The 21,842-nt window shown below is 51.1% G+C and overlaps 7 protein-coding genes across 7 annotated transcripts; 2 read left to right on the top strand and 5 right to left on the bottom strand.

Annotated features, from left to right (window-relative positions):
* Positions 1-184: 184 nt before the first annotated feature.
* AA0111_g8500 (hypothetical protein) lies at positions 185-1,238 on the top strand (the record flags this gene model as incomplete). The annotated part of the gene is made up of 2 exons (XM_028654955.1): positions 185-888; positions 947-1,238. 2 exons carry the CDS (start codon positions 185-187, stop codon positions 1,236-1,238), a joined length of 996 nt encoding a protein of 331 aa, XP_028503877.1.
* Positions 1,239-1,621: 383 nt separating this feature from the next.
* AA0111_g8499 (hypothetical protein) lies at positions 1,622-4,000 on the bottom strand (the record flags this gene model as incomplete). The annotated part of the gene is made up of 4 exons (XM_028654952.1): positions 1,622-1,963; positions 2,016-3,694; positions 3,744-3,865; positions 3,936-4,000. 4 exons carry the CDS (start codon positions 3,998-4,000, stop codon positions 1,622-1,624), a joined length of 2,208 nt encoding a protein of 735 aa, XP_028503956.1.
* A 627-nt stretch (positions 4,001-4,627) lies between these two features.
* On the bottom strand, positions 4,628-7,500 carry AA0111_g8498 (Elongation factor 2; the record flags this gene model as incomplete). Its single annotated transcript, XM_028654951.1, has 7 exons — positions 4,628-4,645; positions 4,699-5,925; positions 5,982-6,473; positions 6,523-7,178; positions 7,243-7,300; positions 7,382-7,397; positions 7,493-7,500. 7 exons carry the CDS (start codon positions 7,498-7,500, stop codon positions 4,628-4,630), a joined length of 2,475 nt encoding a protein of 824 aa, XP_028503957.1.
* Positions 7,501-8,655: 1,155 nt separating this feature from the next.
* On the bottom strand, positions 8,656-11,077 carry AA0111_g8497 (hypothetical protein; the record flags this gene model as incomplete). Its single annotated transcript, XM_028654950.1, has 3 exons — positions 8,656-9,702; positions 9,805-10,605; positions 10,664-11,077. 3 exons carry the CDS (start codon positions 11,075-11,077, stop codon positions 8,656-8,658), a joined length of 2,262 nt encoding a protein of 753 aa, XP_028503891.1.
* A 643-nt stretch (positions 11,078-11,720) lies between these two features.
* AA0111_g8496 (Cytochrome P450 61) lies at positions 11,721-13,484 on the bottom strand (the record flags this gene model as incomplete). The annotated part of the gene is made up of 4 exons (XM_028654949.1): positions 11,721-11,762; positions 11,815-13,066; positions 13,119-13,269; positions 13,322-13,484. 4 exons carry the CDS (start codon positions 13,482-13,484, stop codon positions 11,721-11,723), a joined length of 1,608 nt encoding a protein of 535 aa, XP_028503964.1.
* Positions 13,485-14,565: 1,081 nt separating this feature from the next.
* AA0111_g8495 (hypothetical protein) lies at positions 14,566-15,708 on the bottom strand (the record flags this gene model as incomplete). The annotated part of the gene is made up of 1 exon (XM_028654948.1): positions 14,566-15,708. The coding sequence occupies one exon, from the start codon at positions 15,706-15,708 to the stop codon at positions 14,566-14,568; it is 1,143 nt and encodes a 380-aa protein (XP_028503962.1).
* Positions 15,709-16,200: 492 nt separating this feature from the next.
* Positions 16,201-19,604, top strand: AA0111_g8494 (hypothetical protein; the record flags this gene model as incomplete). The annotated part of the gene is made up of 3 exons (XM_028654947.1): positions 16,201-16,330; positions 16,387-16,852; positions 16,907-19,604. The coding sequence occupies 3 exons, from the start codon at positions 16,201-16,203 to the stop codon at positions 19,602-19,604; spliced, it is 3,294 nt and encodes a 1,097-aa protein (XP_028503963.1).
* Positions 19,605-21,842: the final 2,238 nt, after the last annotated feature.

Raw genomic sequence — 21,842 nt, 5'->3', positions numbered from 1 at the left:
AACAACAACAACAACCAGTCAGCTAGCAAGCTGAACGTGGGAGAGACGACCTGCATATTTGACCTATCAACAAGAACAGCAACCGCGGATTTGTAATCCTCACCTTACAAATCTTTGTGCAACAGAACTCGAGAGAGAGGGCGGGAAGGGGCGAGTATAAGGAGATAAGGGGAGGTCAGCAACCATGAAGTTCATCAAGCAGATAGCCCAGCGCTTGAATCCCGATTTACACATTCCTGGGACCGACAGCCCACCTCCGTCGCCATCACCAATACGAAAAGCGAAGAGTTCATCGACACTTCTGGTGACAGAGCAACGGAAGGAACTTTCCACGCCGCCTTCCATTTCATCCCTAAGAAAGAAAGCGAGTTCCATGTTCCTGGCCCGAGGAAGTAACATACAAGATTTTGCTACTTGGGACGATTCACCAACAACATCAGTTGCAACTGCCTCGGCAACGACAATGCCCCCTCTACTAACACACGCACGACACTCCTCTGGTCCGGCGCTAAGTTCATCAGCGACATCATACCACACACAAGCTTATTCCACCCAGCCATCTACACGAACTTCAACAATCACTGGGACATATGAACCTAGAGGTTCTTCACCAACATTACCAGCCATAGCAACAACGCTACCTATAGCAATAGCCATGTCTTCTGTCCGCTCGCCAGATAAATCAGTGCCTTACTTCCCTCTCGCTGGCCAAGCAAAGGATGGGTACTCCAACGCTGAGGAAGCAACTGCGACATGTTATTGCGGCACTGTCCAACTCGCTTTCCCAGTCGAAGGACCTGGCTTGGTATCGACGTTCGTGTGTAACTGTACCGACTGTCGAAAGATTACCGCGAGTATGTTTGCTTCTAACTTTACTGTCAAGGATAGGTGAGTCCTTCCCCAGGCCGAATCGTGGAAAAACAACAGCCCAGCTGACGTACCACAGTCATCTTCGTCACCTCCGCGGCCAGGAGAACCTCTCCGTTTACAGTCAAGTTGCAACGATAGCTTCAGGCCACTCAATGGCGAATCACTTTTGCAAAACCTGTGGTACGCTCATGTACCGAGTCGGCGGCGGATTTCCAGGCTGTTCCATCTTGCGCTTGGGTACGGTGGATGATTTCAATCTAGTAGAGACCAAGTTGAAACCACAGAGTGAGCTGTTCATCAAGGATCGTGTGGGTTGGTTCAGTGGCGTGCAGGGGGATGAAGTAAAGAGGTTGCAGGCTATGTCGTGAGTACACGCTTGAAAGAAGTGGTACGTGGCATGAGAGGCCGAGGATGGTGAAAGGTATAATGGAGGGGAGGGACGGAATTGGTAATAGTGTAATATCAGCATTGAGGTGGGAAGCAAAAGTATGGACGTCGTCAAGGTGGTGCAAGAACATGGAAATAATGCATTATATGGATATATCAGTGTATCAATAAATTGCACAAATGCGAAAGGCCTGTCCCGAGATTGTTGAGAACTTTCGAATGTTGCCTCTCAACGGTCGCTCCAGGGCACCTCGCAATTTGTCCACGAAGATTCGTAACATCACAAAAATGCATAGTGATAACAACGAAGAAGAAAATACGTTACAAAGGCGTTTTGGAGCATGGCACCTACCTAGGGTATCACTCACAGCCACTCGTCCACATCATCCGCAACATCCATATCCGCGTCCACTCCACCCATCTGGTGACCTTCATCTTCCTCAACCTTGATTTCTTGCTCTCCGATGGTAGCGGACGAGTCATCATCATCATCGTCGTAGTTCGCTGCAGAAGCGTCAGTTGTAGTCGTGACAGACTTGAGACCGCCAAATGCGTCGTTAGGAACCCATGCCAGCTCAAGTTTACCAACGTCAGGAATACTGAGGGACTGATCCAGAAAATCCTCAGCCTGATATCGTTCTTTGAAGGTTAGGATGAGGGCATCGGTTTGCTCGGGGTGACGTTCGATGCTACAATCAGGGATGTTCTAGAGATATCATTAGTAGACGGAGATGTATACACGAACAATCTCCACTTACAAGAAGATGCTGTCTCAAGGATTCATCCTTCGGTGAATCAGGCTTGATACCCGTGACAGCTAGGCGCCTAGGCCTATTATCCAGTTTCTTGTTTGCAGCGCGACCAGCGAAACCACCTGAACGACCACGATACGCGCCCCGATAAGGTGCATAGCCTCTGGCCCGAGGTGGGAAGTATCCACGACCTCGATAGGTTCCACGGAAAGCACCATGGCCGCGATCACTGGGCGAGGGCTCATCGGGACCATGCTGATCGAACAGTTCTGCAGCCTCTGCTTGAAGTGTTGCAAGGGTCTGTGAGAACTCGTCCGATGGATCACCTGATAGTTCTGCAAGTTGGCGCTTAATCTCTGCTATCTCTCTGTTCTTCTCCTCCAGCTGTCTCTCAATCTCTGCGGCTCTCGCATCTGCTTCCTGGGCCTTACGACGGCGCTCTTCGAATGCCTTCTGCGCTTCAGCTTGTCTTATCGCAATAGCCTCCAAGTCAAGTCTTTCTTCTTCTTTGTGTTTCGGGTCCTCCATGTCAATATCTTCATTGTTTTCAAGAGACAGTTTTTCCCCTGTGTCCGGGCCATACCAGTAAACCTTGACGAATCGGTTCTCGAACACGGCCTTGGGGCTATGGTAGGCTTGATTAGCAGCCTGGCGGTTGGCGAATTTAATGACTGCCAACCGCCTCTTAGGATGCAACTCGATATTAGCAATCTCACCAAACTCTGAAAAGTAGGTCCGTATACTGTCATCGTTGAAGTATTCTTGTGGAATCTGTTCGACGACAAGCGTGGTGTTTGATCGATCATGGGAATAGCCTGGCAAGGAGAACGATGAGCGCGGTCTACGATTCTTGGTCGAACGACGTTGGCTACTAGGGACTGCTTGTTTACTAAACAACCCTTGCGGCTGGACAGCAAGGAATGACTGCTCTGGATCATACTCGGGAATCTCGTCAGGCGAAACAGTCACTGCGGCGTCGCTATGCTCGTGTGGACAAAGGCTGCCCAGCGCGCAGAAGCCCCTTTCGAAGTAATCAGCACACTTTATCTTTGGCCGTACTTGGTTCGAGCCACCATCTTGCCTGCTGGGCAAAGGGAGCTGAGGCATGCCTGGCAGGTTCGCGCCAAAAGCTGCTGCCATGGCAAAGAAAGCCATGGGGTCTGAGGGATCGAAAGGCAAAGGTCCTGGGGGTGGGGGTGGGAGGTTGGTAAAGTTCGGCATACCACCGTAGCCACCGAAGGCGTTCTGTGACCGCACTTCTCCATTTCCAGCACTTCTCCCGCCTCTGCGAGCGGTCTGCTTCGAAGGTCTATTATTCACACCACCGTTGCGGTTGTAGTGTGGATCTTGGCCTTCTCGCGACTGGCTATCACCTCTTTCCAACACTTTGCGCTTCCTTGACTGATTAGAGCCATCATGATGTGTGCCTTGCGTGGTCGGTCGGTCGGGTACGTGGCGAGGTGCCTTTAGATTTCTGGTCGCGGCAGGACCTCTAGGAGCTCCAGATGACACATTCGACGGATGTGGTTCATATTCGAAGTTCGTACTGCCAACAATAGACTGTATTGGCTCTGACTGTAAGGCTTGGGACGAGAGGTATGGCTGCGCGTCGTTCGCTTTCGGTTTTGGGAGGTAGCTCTTGGCTTTGAGTCCTGCAATGATATCTTTTGCGAAAGGTTCGGTGCCTTTCACTTGTCAGCTATGAGGCATGCCATGGCTTTCTCATGCGCTTACTTTCTCTGCCTAGGAAATCCTCCAGCGACTCGACTAGAGTACGCTGAACGTTTGCATCTGTATCATCAACGGTGACGAGCGCGGCCACGTAGTCGGCAAGAACCCCAGCTTCAGCATCGGAACTGCACTTCTTGTCAGTATTTTGCGACTGCGCAACGACTTCGGTGGGAGCGATGGCTGGCTCTGGCTTACATGTTTTCGAGCTTCGGTAGTAACCAGCCCTTGAACTCAGCATGGTCTTTCTCTTCGAGCAACATTATAGCTCTTGTGGTCAACTTCCGCTCTCCCCCACGTTGCGCGATCTTATCAAGGTTGCGTCGCAATCTTTCCGTACTGTGTTGTTGACGTCTTTGGTGGGACCTAGACCGAGCAGAACGTACCTCTTTCGCGTTGCTCTTAGCGCGACGACAGTGTCATAGCTCTCTTACTCGTGTGCACGTGACATCAATGCCCCGCTACATTCACTGCCGAACAACCTCACCCTTGCCGTAACGTTTCACACATGTGCCACATATAGAGAATCATACAGACTCATAGCGTGACCACTACTAACGCTCAATCAACAGCTTGTGTCCACATGTCATCACCAGCATCATCATGACAACCGACAAAACATATTGTGCGATATAGCTTGATTTTCTCCAACTATATTACACTCGGAACAGGTAAGGAAAAGGGTCATTATCCGTATCTTTCGTGCAAAGCCCCAAAAACCTGACTAATATCAAGGGCGAAACCGCCCGGACCGACATTTACTAGTTCTGGTTGCTCCAAGGGGGACCCGTTTGCGTCATACATCGACCAGCGGCCACGAGCTTGCCCATGACTGTCGGATGACCCAGAATTGCGAGGAAAGGAAATCTAACGCTTTTGCTAGCATTCCCTTATAGCTTGTCGTAGTACTGCGAAATCTGTTAGCATCTGATGATTTGTTGTGATCTGCGGATGAACTTACGTTGGAGACGTCGGGCACCTCAGTCTTGATACCCTTGCGCTTACGCATGTCGAACACGATCTTACCAACCATGGTGGTGGCATCAAGTGGCGAGCCACCCTGAAGATGTTGCCAATGGTCGAAGACTTGTTGTGGGAAGGCCTGTCCACCAGTGGCGGCACGGAGATCGGCAGTGAAACCGAAGGACTCGTTGACGGGAAGGTAAGCCTTGACGTTGAAGAGAGGAGTACCAACACGCTGGTTCTCCTCGAAGACGTGACCTCTCCTTCGGGTAAGGACACCGTAGATACCACCCATGGCTTGCTCGGGAACCTGGATCTCGACGAGGTAGACGGGCTCGAGCAGAGTGGGCTCGGCAAGGAGGGTGGCGGCGTAGAGGACACGGCGCGCAGTGGGGATGATTTGACCACCACCACGGTGAATGGCATCAGCGTGGAGAGTGACATCCATGATGTTGAAGCGGATAGAGCGCATGGGCTCCTCAGCAATGGGACCTTCCTTGGTGGCCCACTGGAAACCAGAGACGACGGAGTCCTTGATTTCACTCAGGTACTGGACGGCCTTGGTCTGGTCAACGAGCAAGTTGGCACCGGTGGTGTCGGGACCGAAGCACCAAATCTTACGGGCATCTGTGACATCCCAGCCGTGCTCATCAGCAAGGATACGAGCACGCTGCTTGATATCGTCACGAGGAGCGATCTTGCCAGCCTCAATGGCCAGGGAGACGGCCTCGTCCAAAGGCTGAGCGGTAAGGTAGAGACGGTTGTGCTTGTTGGGCGACTTGGACAGCGCGGTGATGCTGGAAGTGGCGTTGACAGTCTCACGGTACTGGACGACGGGGTCGGAGATACGGAGAGGAACACCGGCGTGGTCCTCCTCGAGATCCTTCAAGCAAATCTCCAAGTGCAACTCACCGGCACCAGCAACAACGTGCTCACCGGATGGGGAGATGTAAGTCAAGACGCAAGGGTCGGACTTGGAGAGACGCTTAAGACCTTCAACGAGCTTGGGGAGATCCTGGGCGTTCTTGACCTCGACGGAACGCTGCACGACGGGGGAAACGGAGAACTTCATAACCTTGAGGTTGTGGGCAGTCTCGTTGGTGGTGAGGGTACCAGACTTGAGCAAGAACTGGTCAACACCGACAAGACCAAGAATGTTACCGGCGGGAACGTTGTCAATAGGCTCAACGAAACGACCCATCATGAGGATGGTACGCTGGATGGCCTTGATGAACAGGCCTCCTTCTTTTCGGGCTGGTAGTTGGGGCCCTGAATGCGGACCTTGAGACCAGAGCGGACGGGACCGGAGAAGACACGACCGAAAGCGTAGAAACGACCCTTGTCGGAAGTGGGCACCATCTTGGAGACGTAAAGCATGAGAGGACCGTTGTGGTCACAGTCCCGGATACCGATGGCGTTAACGTCATCGTGGGGACCCTCGTAGAGAGTCTCCATACGGTACCTCTGGGCGGTGACGGGAGAAGGAAGGTGGAGAATCATCATCTCGAGGAGAGCGTCAGCGGCGGGAAGGAACTTCCTCATGACAACCTTGAGGAGCTGCTTGCCCTCGAGGTCCTTCTCATCGGAGGTGAGCTTAATCTCAAGCTTCTCGAGTAGAGTGGGGATCTCGTCGGTCTTGAAGTTCATAACAGCCTGGAAGATGCGGAAAATGGGGTCCAAGATGAACTGGTTGAAAGCACGCTCGAGGGCCTTACCCTCGTGGGTGCCGACCTTGGTCCACTTCTTGGTCTTGGGGTTGAAGTAGCTGTCACCCTACGTTCTGTTAGCAACTGCTGGAGACTGTCTCGATCGATGTGCTTACCCAGAGACGCTCCATCATCTTGTTCTTGTCGACACCGAACTTCTTAGCGTAGCGGGTGGCGAACTGACGGATGGTGAAAGCCCAGCCGTGAAGACCGGAACCGAAGGCGATGGTACCCTTCTCGGGGTAGACCTGGACGTCACCAAGAGTCTTGTCGAAGTAGGTGGCGATGACGACGTTGACGGACTCAATGACACGGGAGAAGTTCTGGTACAGATCCTCCTTGGAGAGCTGGAGCTCAAGAAGAGCACGGTCGACCTTGTTGATGATGACAACGGGCTTGATACGCTCACCAAGAGCCTGACGCAGGACAGTCTCGGTCTGGACACAGACACCCTCAATGGTGTCAACGACAACGAGCGCACCATCGGTGACACGGAGAGCAGCAGTGACCTCAGATGAGAAGTCAACGTGACCGGGCGAGTCGATCAAGTTGATCAAGAAGTCGTTCTTGGTGGTGGGGACGGGGATGTCCTTGAGGTCCTCCTCGTCCTTGAGCTGGGCGTACAGGGAGATGGCAGTCGACTTGATAGTGACACCACGCTCCTGCTCGTCAGCTCGGGTATCGGTGAAACGAGCCTCACCAGCCTTGGCGGCCGAGATAATACCGGCACGCTGGACGAGCGAGTCGGTGAGGGTGGACTTTCCGTGATCGACTGTGGTGGGGTATATTAGCCATCTTTCCTGTCAGATACTGCGGGGTCCCACGAGAGCGCTTACCGTGGGCAATAACGGACATGTTCCTAATGTTCTTAGGGTCGTCCATGAGACCACGGATCTAGCCGCGCAGTCAGTATCCATCCTTCCAATGTTCCCGGTATCGAAGTGTGATGCGGGGTGATGTGTGCGCGGAACGTACCTCCTCGACGGTGAAGCTGTCGTCATGTTAGCCATTGTTCGACCAATTTCACAGACAAGAGACGGAATGCTCGTGTCTGGAGCGAGGTGGGAAGGGTCGGCAGCGACTTACTTGACCATCTTTGCGGTGTTGTACTGCTCTTCTTTTACGAAAATTCAGTGGTGGGGAGATGTCGAATACCCCGCTTTGAGCGCGCGGATTCGGTGTATAGGTCGCGGGTTGAGCTGATGTCTCTGGCGATGCAGTCGACCAGAGTCAGACAGACGGAGATTGATATAGGCCGTAGAGGCAGGCGTGCGTCTGGTTGAGAAGAGTTCTGCGAGGGGGAGCGAAGGTTTTTAGTAGAGCTAGTGGTGGGGTCAGTCGCGCTTTCTCGCTAAAGCTCGGCCCACTGGTGGCGCGAAGTAACCTTTAATGCCCAAACTGGTTATGCTGCGGCGCCCTTTCCCTCTGCACTCCGCACAACATCCAGCTCTAATTTCTGCTGTCTTGCCAGAACCAAGGGAGATGACTCCACTGATCTGTTGTGGTACTGCCAGTTGTTTGTCTGGGGATTATAATGCAGCGGCCCAATACATGTCATTGGGCAGTGCTTGCGACAAGTGTGGATCATGATCGGGGGAAATATCGTCACTGGTAATTTCGACTGCCAAATTTGGACTTGCAGCGGAAGAATGCATGGCTGCATGTGCCTCAGTTAAGCATTTCTGGCAAGTTTGCGCCTTGAAAAAGCACAAACACTCACAAGAATCATCATGCATCACTACAATGACTACCGCTACATCTTTTCTTTTCCACGAAGACGCCTGGTGACGAAATTCCTGCCGACGCCACAGTCGAATGATGACCACGCCAACCTGACTGAGCATTTTGGGAGATTTGGCGCCCTCTATGAATCATATCAACTTGACTCTTGCTTCCTGGTGAAGGCAACTGGATCAAGATCAGACGCTTTGCTAGTGAGCGCTTTGAAATCCAATCTGAAGGCGACCATTTTGCGGGCTGGTGTGATGTTGCGCTTATCCCCGGTATCCCCGCAGTCTCTCCAGAACCACCTTTCATCTGCGCCTAGTATTCCAGGTCATTTTGTATTGCAGGTCTGTGATATGCATATGAGCACATGGGAGCTAGATATGAAAATATCGTATTTAAAGGCATATTCCGGATGTGATCACTATTCAGTTGACAAGAGCAAGCCACTGCGTTAACTTTGTCTATGTAATTCGTTCTAACAAGGAAAGACAGAACTGCTTCAAGACATGCCATGTCCTTCCTCAAGGAGACCGAGGAGACCGAGGAGAGCGGTCAGGCCACGAGTTCCACGCTCGAGAGCCACTACCTCTGCCTCTACCATCACGGTAGTTGTTCCACCTGCCACCCCTACCGCCCCTCGCTCTTCCCCTTCCCCTTCCTCTATTGTTTCCATAGTTGTCACCAATGTTTGCCCATTGGTGTCCGTCATTCGCGGACAGTGTGTTATTTGCACTAGATCTTTGTTCTTGATAGACGTCTCTTTTCGGAAGTCGTTCTTTACTTGCTTGGGGTTTTGCAAGTGAAGATAGTTCTCCTGCTGACGAGACAACTGGCATGCGATCCGGAAGGACGAAACCTGTCGTTTCCTGTAATTCTTCTTGTCTTTTCGAACTATTGCGTATGGCAGTGCTCTGTTGTGAAACATCATTCTCGCCTCGTGGTACAACGACGTGGGCTTCTTTCAGAGCAGAGGGTGTGCGACATTGATCGTCTGGGGGAAATCCAGTGTCGCCTGGTTCGTGACTACCGCAGTCGGATCCACGATGGTGATTTTTTCTACCACGGCGCATGATCCTGCCTTCGCGCCGACCACTATGTCCTCGATCGTCAAAACCCCTACTCCTGTCTAGAGGCGTGAATTGACCAGTATAATCGAAGTTTCGTTCGTGATCCGCTTCGCCATGAGAAGACATCGATAACCTTGGTGGCAGACGCTCTGAACTCGATTCCCGGTGTTGCGTAATTTTGCTGCGATACATGTCGCCACATTTCTTTCGATCCTGTAGGCGAGGTCGTTTGCGTGAGTCTCTACCACGTCCTCGATCATTTGACTCCCCATCATCGAATGAGACATTGACATGGTCATCAGCCCTCCTCTGTAGATTGCCTTTATCCGAGACGTTATCGAGTTTTACAGCTCTTCTGGATGTGTGGACATTGCCATCCGTTCTGGAAGCTGGCTCGCTATCTGACGCCACCTTGGAGCGCTTGCGAAATTTATCCCAGTAGTCTTCTGTGTGACCAATGCCCGCGCTGCTTTTCTCGTCGTTGGCAACGCTGATAAGATCCTATTAGCGAAATTTAGCTTCGTTCCTTTCATGCGTGATAAGACAGCGCAAAAATTGAACAGCAAAATCCAAACGCGAATTCCATATCTATACTCAACGCACTCTGCCAACTCTTGCTCTTTCTCTCTCCCTATCATCCGTCCTTGATTCACTCGATATCGGCACCTCTACTTCGTACTCTTCTTCCTCGAGCTTGTGAAACTTTTCAACCTCGGCGCGTTCATCGTGTGCACGGGCTGCGTCCAGCATGAACCTGACCGTACCATTCTGACCGCGAATTCCGATTGCAGATTTTGGCGCTTGATCTGCGGCAGGCGAATGTGCGATGGGGGTAGCTGGTGTAAATGGGCTTGTCGGGTCGATGCCGTTGCGAGGCTTGGCGCCGTTTGTGGTGCTTCCGGCATCAGCGACAGACTCCGACTTGTACCGAGAATAACGTGGTATATTCGCTGCCGAAGCCTCCTGATTGAGTCCAATGCGGATGTTGATGAAGTGCTCAAGTGTGTAAGAGGGTCCGACCGAGGTTGCGCTGCGGTGATGGGTGTACAGGTCGAGTAGATCAAGGAGGGTCTCCATAATCTCTGCTCGACTAGTAGCCCACTTGCTGTACCTTACAGGTCCCGCATCCACGAATTTCGTAGTGTCTTTTCCATGCAGCCGTGCGGCAAGCTCTAGACACGCAATAGCCAGAGTCGGTGTGGACTGCTTCAGCGGTGCAAAAGTCCTGTATGAATCGATGCTCAGGTTCCAGGTTGTTTTGGCCTCGTCTTTCGCGTCGAATCGCAGGGCCCTAGCAAGCTTGACCATGACTTTCTGGGGGTATCGATTGCGAAAATCGAAGCCGGTGCTTTCGAGCATGAGCCGTTCAAGGCCGATGATGAGTTTGGAGTGGTTCTCGAAGCGCTATTAAGAGGTTAACCTTGATCCTGCAATGGCCATTCCTATCAAGAAAGGTGCCTACCGGATCGTCGCTACTTAGGCTCTCGCCAGGGCCAACCTTGAGGTTCCAGTGAGCGCATAAGATTTCCCTGCTCTTCTTCAAGGTGTCCTCGATTTTACACGCTGTGAAGAGTGCTGCGGCTGCCGCATCTGCCCAATTGTACTCGTTGTCCGCGTGCAACAGCCTGAACTTGTGGTAGTAGATGACGGCAGTGTTAAAGGTGCGAATGGGCAGTTGGAGTGCGCGTCGCACTTGATCTATCCAGGCGACACCTTGCAGACGGACAGCATCCTCTTTGGCATCGCTCATGTGTATATCTGACAGACATTTCTGCATACGCGACTGCAGGATATAGGGCTTCGCAACTTCGATATACGATGGGTGTGGTCCAACGCGCTCATTATCGCGCTCCAATGGAGAGGCGGCGGGCGCCATGACGTGAGCTTGGGTGCGGATGCTGCAGTGAAACTATTACTTCGTTGTGGCCGCGGGTGTGGGCGTTGGTTGAATGATGCGTGGCAGTGCGCAGTTGGAATGTATCCTCGTCCCGGTCGCAAAGTCGCTCGAGAAATCCTAGGAGTTATCTGCGATCCACGAGGACTGTCTAGGGTCGGACGACGCTCGAGTCGTTGTTGGCAAGCTGGTGGTGGAAGGTTGCAGACTATCGGCATGTGGAGTAGACCAAAAGTTCATGGTCATAGCTCTCGTCACTGGCCGCGAGGCTGGTGAATACGCGCGGAACTTGTAAGGCACAATTTCATGACAAGACACAACAAGACTTCGTTGCTATTATTCGTTCTTCGTGCAATTATCAGTGTCCTATATGAACCATTCCCTCCCAAGCCCATCCTCTCGTCCCATTATTAATTCATCCCAGCTTACACTGTACTCATGAAGCCAACGGGCCACTTCTCAAGAAGCGCCAAGGGCCGTAATCATTATAGTCTAAAGATGCAAGACCAGAGCACAAATGCAACTCTGTCTTGGACGAACCAAATTTTGAACACCGAAATCTACGGCTGCAAATGCAAGAAAAGATCGCTCAAAGTGCGCATCACGTAGAATGAAGCGTGAATTATTATGCTGTAGTTCGGTCCTTGAATGTGAGGAGGCAGTCATCCTATGGTTGGTTAGCAACAATTCCTCGTACTATGCCATGTGTCCAGACTTACCATAGGGAAAATAGTGGCGAACACCTTGATCACCTCACTTTGGTCGGTGACCTGGTGGTCCCAGTCAAGCAGCATACTAGCCTTGCCAATCATCAACATGAGGTTGGCTTGCGCGTATGTTTGACCAAGGCAGTAGTGAGGGCCTGTACCGAAAACGAGCCAGTTCTTGGTTTGTTGATCAGCGTTACCAGTGATCCATCGCTCGGGCTCGAACGAGTCAGGGTTGGGGTATGCTTCAGCATCATGCAACGCCATGTATGTGGTAGGAATGACCATGGAACCCTTGGGGACGGTGTATTCGGGTGTTACAGGGAAGTCCTTCTTAGCAAGGTAAGGAACCATGATGACTGGAGGACGGTAGCGGAGGGTCTCCTTGACGACAGCACGGGTCCATTGCAGCTTCTCGATGGCATCAAGCGAAAGCGTCGCGTGAACGTCGCCGTTCCTGGCCTTGATGTTCTCCTCACGGATTTTGTCGAGGTATTCCGGGCGGTCAGCCATGATTTGGAAGAGCCAGGTAGCGGCAGAAGAAGTAGCGTCCTGGGAAGCGAAGAGGAAGGTGAAGATAGTCATAGAGATCTCAATGTCACTGAACCAGCGGATGACGGTCGCGGGCTTCTCAGCGTCATCGACCTTCTCGCCAGCCTCGATCCTCTTACGGTACTTCTCGGATTGGATCATGTTGTCTACCCAGAAATCGAGAATGCACTCCTTCTTGCCACCGGCGGCCATACGAACCTTGCTCTTTGCGGCACACTTTGAGAACTCGTCCAGAACCATGTCGGCGCACTTCTTTCCGTACCAGGTCTTGGTGAAAGGGATAATGATGGGGAAGTTGACAAGTTCGAGTGCAGCGGTAATCAGATAGTAGTCGTCGGCGATCTTCTTGACAGCCTCATCGGAGCAGTAGTGGCCGACAAAGGTACGGCAACTCAGAGCCGTGATCATGAGGCGGAACTCTTGCATCCAGGGAATGTGCTTGCCCTTGTTCTCGACTTGTGAAAGCTCCACGAAGCGCTTGAAGTATGTGTTGTAGATCTCTTCTTGGCCTGGGAGATACTGTTCGAGCGCCTGGCGAGTAAACAAGCTGTTGAGACCCTTGCGATAGTCGACGTGGGCACGACCATCCAGGAAGACCCAGTTCTCGGGACGAAGGAGTTTGTAGGCGACATCGACAACGCAGGGCTTGACAAAGGTAGGCGAGTTGAAGATCTTACGAGCCATGTCGCGGGTGGAGGCAATGACAACGAACCTGAAGAGCGGTCAGTATGGACAATCTCAGAGCGGACGCACGAGTTACGTACTTGTGAAAGACGGATACACAGCTCAGAGGACCGGAGGACCATTTCTCGTGGTACTTCTTGAAGTCGGGGTTAACGGACTCCAAGAATGGGCCGATGAAAGGTATTTTCCATGATGGACCGACGATTGAGCCCTTGTTCCAGATGTACTTGACTGTAGCAGGGTCAGCAGTGTCCGACACAAACGTGATGGATGTGGTGCGTACACTGGTCGTACGCCACAGCCGTTATGATGAGCGTCAGGAGGAGCTTCCACACGTTGAAACCGGTGAAGACAGAGGAAAGGAGGCCGCTGGTGTCGAATTGCTGGATGACGTGCGCAACTTTTGCATCCGCCGTGGGCGAGACGAAACTCGCGTTGACCGCCATGTTGAAGAATTAGGATCGCGCCGCGCCGTGAAATGTACAGAAGAAAGCGCGAAGATCGCGGAGGAGAAGACGTAGGGAAACCACGAAGAGTCAATCGAAGCCGTATTAAATTCCCACGCGAGAACAAGGCCCAAAGAGGATCTCCAATTGTTTAATTGCAGGGCTTGGCGCAAGCGGTGGCCACTGCAAAAGGAGCCATGTCAATCACATCAACTTTCGGAATCTAGTGCGTTATAGGCCTGGCGTTGCACGGCGATTCGGATTTAGCGCATCCGGGCGCGCGACGACCAGTCTCGCATGGATGATGCTGTCGTATACTGGACGGCATTGTTGGTCGGCCGATACGGTCATACGAGCCATGCATGTCGACGGGAAGCGTTGTCGGAAACTAAGCCTAAGTCGTGATCTGTGTTAGAAATCCATTCTATGTCTCAGATCTCGAGATCTAGGGACCGCCCCATTTGGTGCCTGTCCAGCTTTTCAGGCACACGGCCAATCGGCGCTTTCGTCCGCACTGTGAGCATTGTCAGCACTGTTTGTGGAACTCCAGTTCGTAGATCGCATGTCAGCCACGCCACCTGATGGATATATCATCGCATGATACGATGGTAGACCCTACGCATACACAGAATAACGAGATCAAGGTTGCTGAAACTGCAGCAGTGGAAGTCGGTGCAACATCTCTGCTGCATGGTAACAAGGCTGCATCCAGCCTGGATTGGTGTAGTAATATTCTTTAAACAACGATAGTGCCGATACAATGGAGACTGCAACACCAGCGCATCTGTGCGCTTCTATACTCAATCATTCATTCTTGCAAGGTTGCCTTGAAAAATTCTGGCCAATATCTCCCGTCACTGATAGGGTGCGTCGCCCTGGTAGCTAACCACGAATCCATGCCCCATCGCTGACGAAGAAAAGGAATTAGTTCACTAACGGGATAACCCCGGAGCGCTTTGTGTTCTATAATGCCCGGAATCCCAACGTGGAACCTCCTCATCTCCTCAGCGAAATACCCGTGAACATTCTTTTCCTGCAATTCGGTTAATTTAAGATTGAAAAGACAGCCTTGAGGCAGGTGTCATATGTTGTAGGGAAGGTTGAAGTAATGGGTCATACTTACGTGCTCCCATTGTTCCTTTGTCAACCCGAATATTCCAGTGATATCGCGCGGGAAGGCCGAAATGCCCTCGTCGTAGTGCGTGATCTTGACGGAGATGTGGTCACAATCGTGCATCATTGTGTAGACTGTGTTTCTGGTGCACTCCAAAAAGTTGACATAATTGCATTGAGCGGCGAGCCCGGTCCTCACATCACCGGAAATCGGGAACTCAGTGAGAATGATGAATTCAACATTGACTCCGTGCTCATGGCGATGCTCTAAGAAGACTCTCAAACCTCGCAAGTTGGCTTCAGTAAAGCGTAGGAAACGCTGTTCGTATGCATACTTGTCGTAATCGGTCATGTCGTCTTTTGGCATGTCCGAGTGGAACTGTTCGAACTTGACGCGAATCTGGAGATTTTGGATATGTTCTCTGGGGTAAACCGGTAATGGTAGCTGGAGGTCTTTTGGTACTTCCTTAGGGGTGCCATCATCGTTGCAACCCACCATATTGTAGCCAGAATCGCGCTCTAAGAAGTATAGTATTCCCTGCTCGACGCTGCAGACGGAGAAGGTGTTTCGCGCATAATACATCTTCTGTATCTCGAATGCGATTTCTGGGCCCATGTATCTAGGGTCCAGGAAATGGCTGTATGGAAGTGCCATATCACTCGGTGGCTTGTGGGTATGCACTTCTTTGATCCGACCATCAGGAAGTATAGTATCCTCGTCTTCGTGATTGAGTCTGAGTTGGTCGGCTGGAGTTGATGATATCGTCTCCATGACACGTTCAGTAAGGCCTGAATTCATCCGTGTATCATTACTGTCGATAGGCTGGGACGAGCCAGTCTGCTGGTCAGATACCTCTCCAATCTCAACATCGACATTCGAACTAACACCAATATGGGGTGCATAGGCTGGGTCAGTTCTTGGTAGCGGCCAGGTGGACACGACGTATGGGTGACGACTAGTTGGGACGAACCTATATCGAGGGTCGTGCAATGGCCGATCGTATTTACGGAAGTGGTAGTACGGGCCCACAGGTATGGGACGGTCAGGTTCGACGCAGAGGAGTTCGTAAATCAGTTCACGCAGCTCAACGGGAAGTTTCTGATGCATCATGGTCGCAAGTTGCAGGCAGTCCTTCCTTGCATAGTAGAGTACATGTTTCCGGTAGATGAGATCGGCGGAGCGCACTTCCTTTGTAGCTTCTCGAAGCTCACGCTGCAACTTTGCAATTCTACTATAACGTCAGCCACTCAAGTATGTGTGCAGGTTATACATGGGGTTTTTTGACTATTGTTGCTCGCGTTGGACATGTGTGCGCAACGGCACAGAAATAGGTACACTTGGTGGACTCACTTCTCATGCTGGGATTGCGACTGCGCCGTCATGTGACGCAAAGGCGCTTGTAAAAGCCTGAGATCATTCAGGCCATTCATTTCGCTATATTCACGCGATAATATTAAGAGCCAGTGAGCTTGGGATCACAAATGCTGTGGAGAGTCCACTGCAACCCCACATTCTAGCGCACCCCGCCCATTGGCCAGTCGTAAACGCGTCGCGTAGTCACGCCTTTCGTGTTCACCCATCTCAACATCGGCATGGGTTGACATGGCCACTATCAAGGCCATCGATGGCCGCTCTGTGCATCAGATCCAATCAGGTCAGGTCATTGTTGGGCTGGAATCGGTATGCAAAGAACTTGTCGAGAATAGCATCGATGCAGGCGCCACATCGATTGGTATGTCTTCGCTGCACGATTCCTGGTTGATGTGAGATGACTGACGTGGAACACAGAGGTGCGCTTCAAGAACCACGGGCTTGATGCCATAGAAGTTCAGGATAATGGTTCTGGCATTGCACCTGACGACTACGACACCATCGCCCTCAAGCACTATACGTCCAAACTCGCTAGCTACGATGACCTCGAGTCACTCCAGACATTCGGCTTCCGTGGTGAGGCTTTGTCGTCGTTATGTGCACTCTCCAACTTCCACATCATCACCACTCGACCTTCCGACGGCCCGAAAGGCACACGGCTAGACTTTGAGCAGTCAGGCAAGCTGAAGGGGACGTCTGTGGTAGCGGCTAAGCAGGGTACAACGGTGGTGGTGGAGACACTATTCCACAATTTGCCTGTACGGCGGAAGGAGCTCGAGAAGAACGTCAAAAGGGAGTACAATAAAGTGCTGCAGCTGCTGAACGCATATGCTTGTATAAGCGTAGGCGTCAAGTTCTCTGTAAGCAATCAGATACCGAAAGGGTGAGTACGGATACTCATTTCCACCATTCTTCTGCTGTACTGACATGGTCCAAGAAAGAAGACAGTAGCTTTCTCCACGAACGCTAATGCGAGCACGCGCGACAACATCTCCAACGTCTACGGCGCAAAGACGGTTGCCGCCCTGATCCCTCTTAGTCTCCAGTTCGTTATGGACCCTTCAAGTCGGCCTGGTACCACACAAAGCGCAAGGAACTGGAGCACGCAAGAGGATTCGGGCTCACGAACTGTCAAGATAGTGGGCCACATCTCCCGCCCAGTTGTGGGCGAGGGCCGCCAAACGCCGGACAGACAAATGTTCTTTGTGAACTCACGGCCTTGCAATCTGCCACAGGTTGCGAAGGCATTCAACGAGGTCTACAAGTCCTACAACATCACACAATCACCTTTTGTCTTCGCAGATATTCAGCTGGATACCAACGCCTACGACGTCAATGTGAGCCCAGACAAACGGACCATCATGCTCCATGATCAGACCGCGCTGTTAGAGAACCTCAAAGAGGCTCTTTTGGAACTATTTGAGGGTCATGATCAAAGTGTCCCTCAAGCTCAACTCCTAGGCCAGAAAACGCCCACGTCTACCTTCAAGCCACCGACCATGCAATTTCGTGAGAGCACTACCTCAGTAATGGAGGGTGACCGAAGCGAATCGGAAGATGCTGCTGAGTCTCGCCTGGAGACCCCAAGGAGATCTGACATGAGATCTGTTACAGAAACGCCCAGAACAAGCGATCTTCCAGGCTTTGTGAAAGCAAGTCTCATCGAGCGATCCGCTGATCGGGACCCTGAAGACCGAAAAATTCGTCCAGCGGTTAGGTCCAGGAGAACCAGCACGCCTGAGGACAGCAAGGTGACTGGAGATCGTGTGTCGAATTCTCGCATGTCTCAACGTAGCACTACACCTGAGCATGAAGACTCTGTCCATCCACCACTTGCAAGGTCACAGTCGCCATTGTTCGAACCGGAAGAGATGACCGACGTGCCTGTCCGATTTTCTCAACCTCCGAAGATTGTTCAAGATTTCAACGCCCGTATAGCGTCTGAGAGTCCTCGTCAGCCCAAGCCCAGCAGCAAGCATTCACAACCTGTCGAGGATGGAGAGAATGAACAACAGCCAATTCCGGCTATCGTACAAACGCCGCAAAAGTCGTGGTCACAGAGTACAATTCAAAATGCATTTGACCGCATGCGTCCCATGCGTACCCCGATCCAACAAGCCACGATAACTGTGGGCGACACGACGACTGTTTCTACAATCGGCACCAGAAGTCAATCGATAGCCTCTAAACGAGCTAGGATACACACGCCAAAGTTCTCTCTTTCTGGCAAGCCATTGGATCAGACACCGAAGAGAAGTCTATTCAAGAACGGTCTAGGTGGCTTTGCGGCACCGGGTACCCAAGCAGAAAGTAGCGACGAGGATGATCAAGATGATGAGGAGGACAGAGAAGAAGAAGAGGATGGCAATGAAGTCACTCAGGACAGTAACATGTCTGATGCACCTATACGCTCTCCATCTCCAATCAAGCGCTTGCCATCTCGAGGATTTGAAAAGCCCCAAACTGATGACATCACAGTCTCTCCCAGCACCCCAGCGCCCGACTTAGAAATTGTTTCGGAACAAGATCAAGTAGCGGAATCAACACTAGAGGCCGAAGCCGAGGCTCAAGCAGAAGCGGAAAACACAGATGACGACTACATCGAGGACTCCGAGAAGAAGCAAAGAGAAGAAACGAAGATTGCGCAGCTCATCGCTGAAGCCGAAGAAGCCGCTTCCCGACCCACTGACATGAACTTGAAGCGGGCCAACAAATTATTCAAAGGCAGTCAGAAGAAGTACTGGACCATCAATCTTGAGCGCGTTGTCGAGACGGATGTTGATGCTATTGCTCGGCATATACAGAACATACAAGCGTCTATCGATGCCTCTATGCCAGGAACCGATGAGGTGGCTGCGCTTCCAACAAGTACTCGGCTGAACCAGGAAGACCCCGAAGAACAACTTAGTCTTACAGTAACCAAGGCTGACTTCAATGAGATGCGCATCATTGGTCAGTTTAATCTAGGCTTCATCATCGCCGTACGACCACCTACTTCTACGTCGCCAACATCAGATGTGTTTATTATCGACCAGCATGCGAGCGACGAGAAATACAATTTCGAGCGTCTGTCTGCGACGACAACGCTGGTGCCACAGAAACTCGTACATCCACATCCTCTCGAACTCACTGCTGTGGAAAGAGAGATCATTCGGGAGAATAAGCACTCGCTAACCGCTAACGGGTTCGTCGTCGATTTGGAAACCATAGACGAGAATGAAGCGGATCATCATGCGCAGCTAGTCTCGCTGCCCATGTCGAAGGAAGTAACATTTACACCCACGGATTTAGAGGAGCTCTTAGCGCTCATTCTAGAGAACCCACCGTCATCCTCTACTTCCACATCGCGGCACATACCACGCCCTTCCAAAGTCAGGAAGCTACTAGCAAGCCGCGCCTGCAGGAGTTCCGTGATGATTGGTAAGACTCTTCAGCCGCCCCGGATGAGAGAGATTGTTCGACACATGGGCAGTATGGACAAACCCTGGTCTTGCCCCCATGGTCGGCCTACCATGCGCCATCTTTTCGGTCTGGAGAAGTGGCAAGGCTGGACCGAAGGAGACGGTGTGACAGGGGTTAACGTACAGGGAGCGAAGACCGATTGGAATGCCTTCCTGAAGAATAATACGGGATGAAACCTGCTTCATGCACATTAGAGCCAGAATATCCTTGTCTCTTCCTTGCGACGCGTTAGGATTTTGGCATCTCGGCTTGACAGATTTTGATGGTCACGAATGGCCTGTATTGTTGTACCATTAGTAGAGACAATAGTTTTCGTATTGACCTGGGCACGGTTTCTCCAATTCCGTATTCTTACAATCAGAATAAAGTCACATTCCAGAGCGTACTGCCAATCCAGGTCGTGGCTACTCTTCTAGATGCCGTAATTGTCGGACACATGATTACAGCATTGGAAACAACATTTCTCAAGAACAGAGAATGGAGAACATAGAAGTAGGGGTGGGAACCGTGTAGAGAGCATATTGCCAAACATGGCGGTGTTCAATCACGCATCTGAAGCCGTTCGCTCGCGGTTTGCTTAACAGCACCGTGATGAACTGGCTGGTGTATGATGAAAACATACTTGCTATATCAATAATTTTCCAGCACACCGCATATAATAGCAAACACACATCTACACTTCCTTGCTATATACAAGGTAGAAATATCATTCCAAAGCTGTTAGACTCCTTACGGCATACCTCTCGACTCTTCTAGCCATTCCAGCTTCTCTCATTACACATCTGTTCTCTTGTTTGATACCAACCGCTTTCTACAAACATGATTCAGGAGAATACCATATGGCTTATCGCAGGTTTTATGGTTCTGTCGATCTACCTAAATGGCATTCTAATTCAGATGGGTTTCCCTGATCCGTTTGCAGATCCGGATGTGTGGGATGACAGACCCCAAGGACCGAATATAAATGATTATCATGATGAAGATCAACCAGAAGCTGAAAAAAAAGAACAATAGTCTGGAATGATGGGCAAGCCTGGCTATGTTTCTATGAATCTGATAAAAGGCTTCGTAGCGCCGGCTTTGCCTAAAGATTGTGACGTACGAGATGTTGGTAGTGATGATGATCACGCGTTGTTGCGATTGCCAGCACGGCGTCTCGCCAGCGGTGTAGCTTGCTGCGGCACGGCTCTGTTCAAAACAAATCACAGTTTATTGAGGACTTTATCTGGCTCTCCTTGTTTCCCATGCGCCAATTATCAATCCAGTTATTCTGTCTACTATCCATTCGAAGCCATGACGTCCGAAAGTAGTTCCTACTCAGCTTCAGCCAAAGACTTTTCCTGGGCAAAAGCTAGCGCGCTTTGGGTCATAGTCATCGTCATCGCTAGTCTTATCCTCCTCCGGATAATCTACAATATTATAGGAAGGATACTGAAGCGACAGTACAAGAGAAATCGAGAACACGAGATTGTTGAATTAGTGCAACAGCGAACAAGACTGCAGCTAAGTGGCAGTGATGCAGGTATACAAAGGCCAGCACAAGCATTGACCAGAAGAAGTAGCGAAGTCTCGGTATTACCGCGGTATGGTACCGAACAAGGGGGATTGTGTGATCACTATGTTGAGGTCAAGAAGAAGGGGAAATACAGTTATGTGGTTGCCTATCACTGGCCCAGTTGAGGGACGGATCACAGAAAGAAATAACGTGATGTGAAGAGATGATTTGGTAGAGGTTCTGGGAACACCGGGAGGATGACATGCTGGCATTGAGCGAAATAACATGAAGAAACAGGATCAAGGCGTTCTATCATTTTCAGTAGCCTCCCTATTGTATCCCTCGCTCTTCTGCTCTCTTTGTAGCGATTTGGACATCGTACCAAAAATCTAGTGCCTAAGCAGTGTTCTGTCGAGCTCACTCGTACCTGCGCCCACGCTTATGATGGATCAGTTCTACGAGATCTTTATGCTGTTTGGCATTTGTCTCGCCACCCCGCTCATGATCTATCTTATCTTTATAGCTGTGAAGAAGCCCATGCCAGTCCGTAGCTGATCATGTCTATTCAAAGAATACGAGAACCTACATGGTACCGGAAAGTTTGCACGACACGGCGATCGGTTTTACTGAGTTGACGAGCAAGCTCTGGGTCATGATGGTGAACATGGGGAAAATCGCGTGCCTAGCGTAAATTAGGTGCTGGATAATTGGTGTGTAGCAAGCTACCCGCACACCTAGAATGTAAAGCTTGTTCGCGACTCTTCTGTCTTCCTTTTCAGTTGGCCGTGATTGTGCTCAAGGATAGTACCGAACAACAAAACAAGTTGCGCGAAGGTTCACATACGTACGTTGTTGCTCGTCACAGCCCATGAAATTTGCCATTGGCTTCACTCCTGCTCTTACTGATGTCACAATC

Source organism: Alternaria arborescens, assembly GCF_004154835.1.
Source record: "Alternaria arborescens strain FERA 675 chromosome Unknown contig_21, whole genome shotgun sequence".
Lineage (NCBI taxonomy): Eukaryota > Fungi > Ascomycota > Dothideomycetes > Pleosporales > Pleosporaceae > Alternaria > Alternaria arborescens.
The sequence above is the reverse complement of the archived record's forward strand: the minus strand, read 5'-3'. Positions and strand labels throughout refer to the sequence as shown.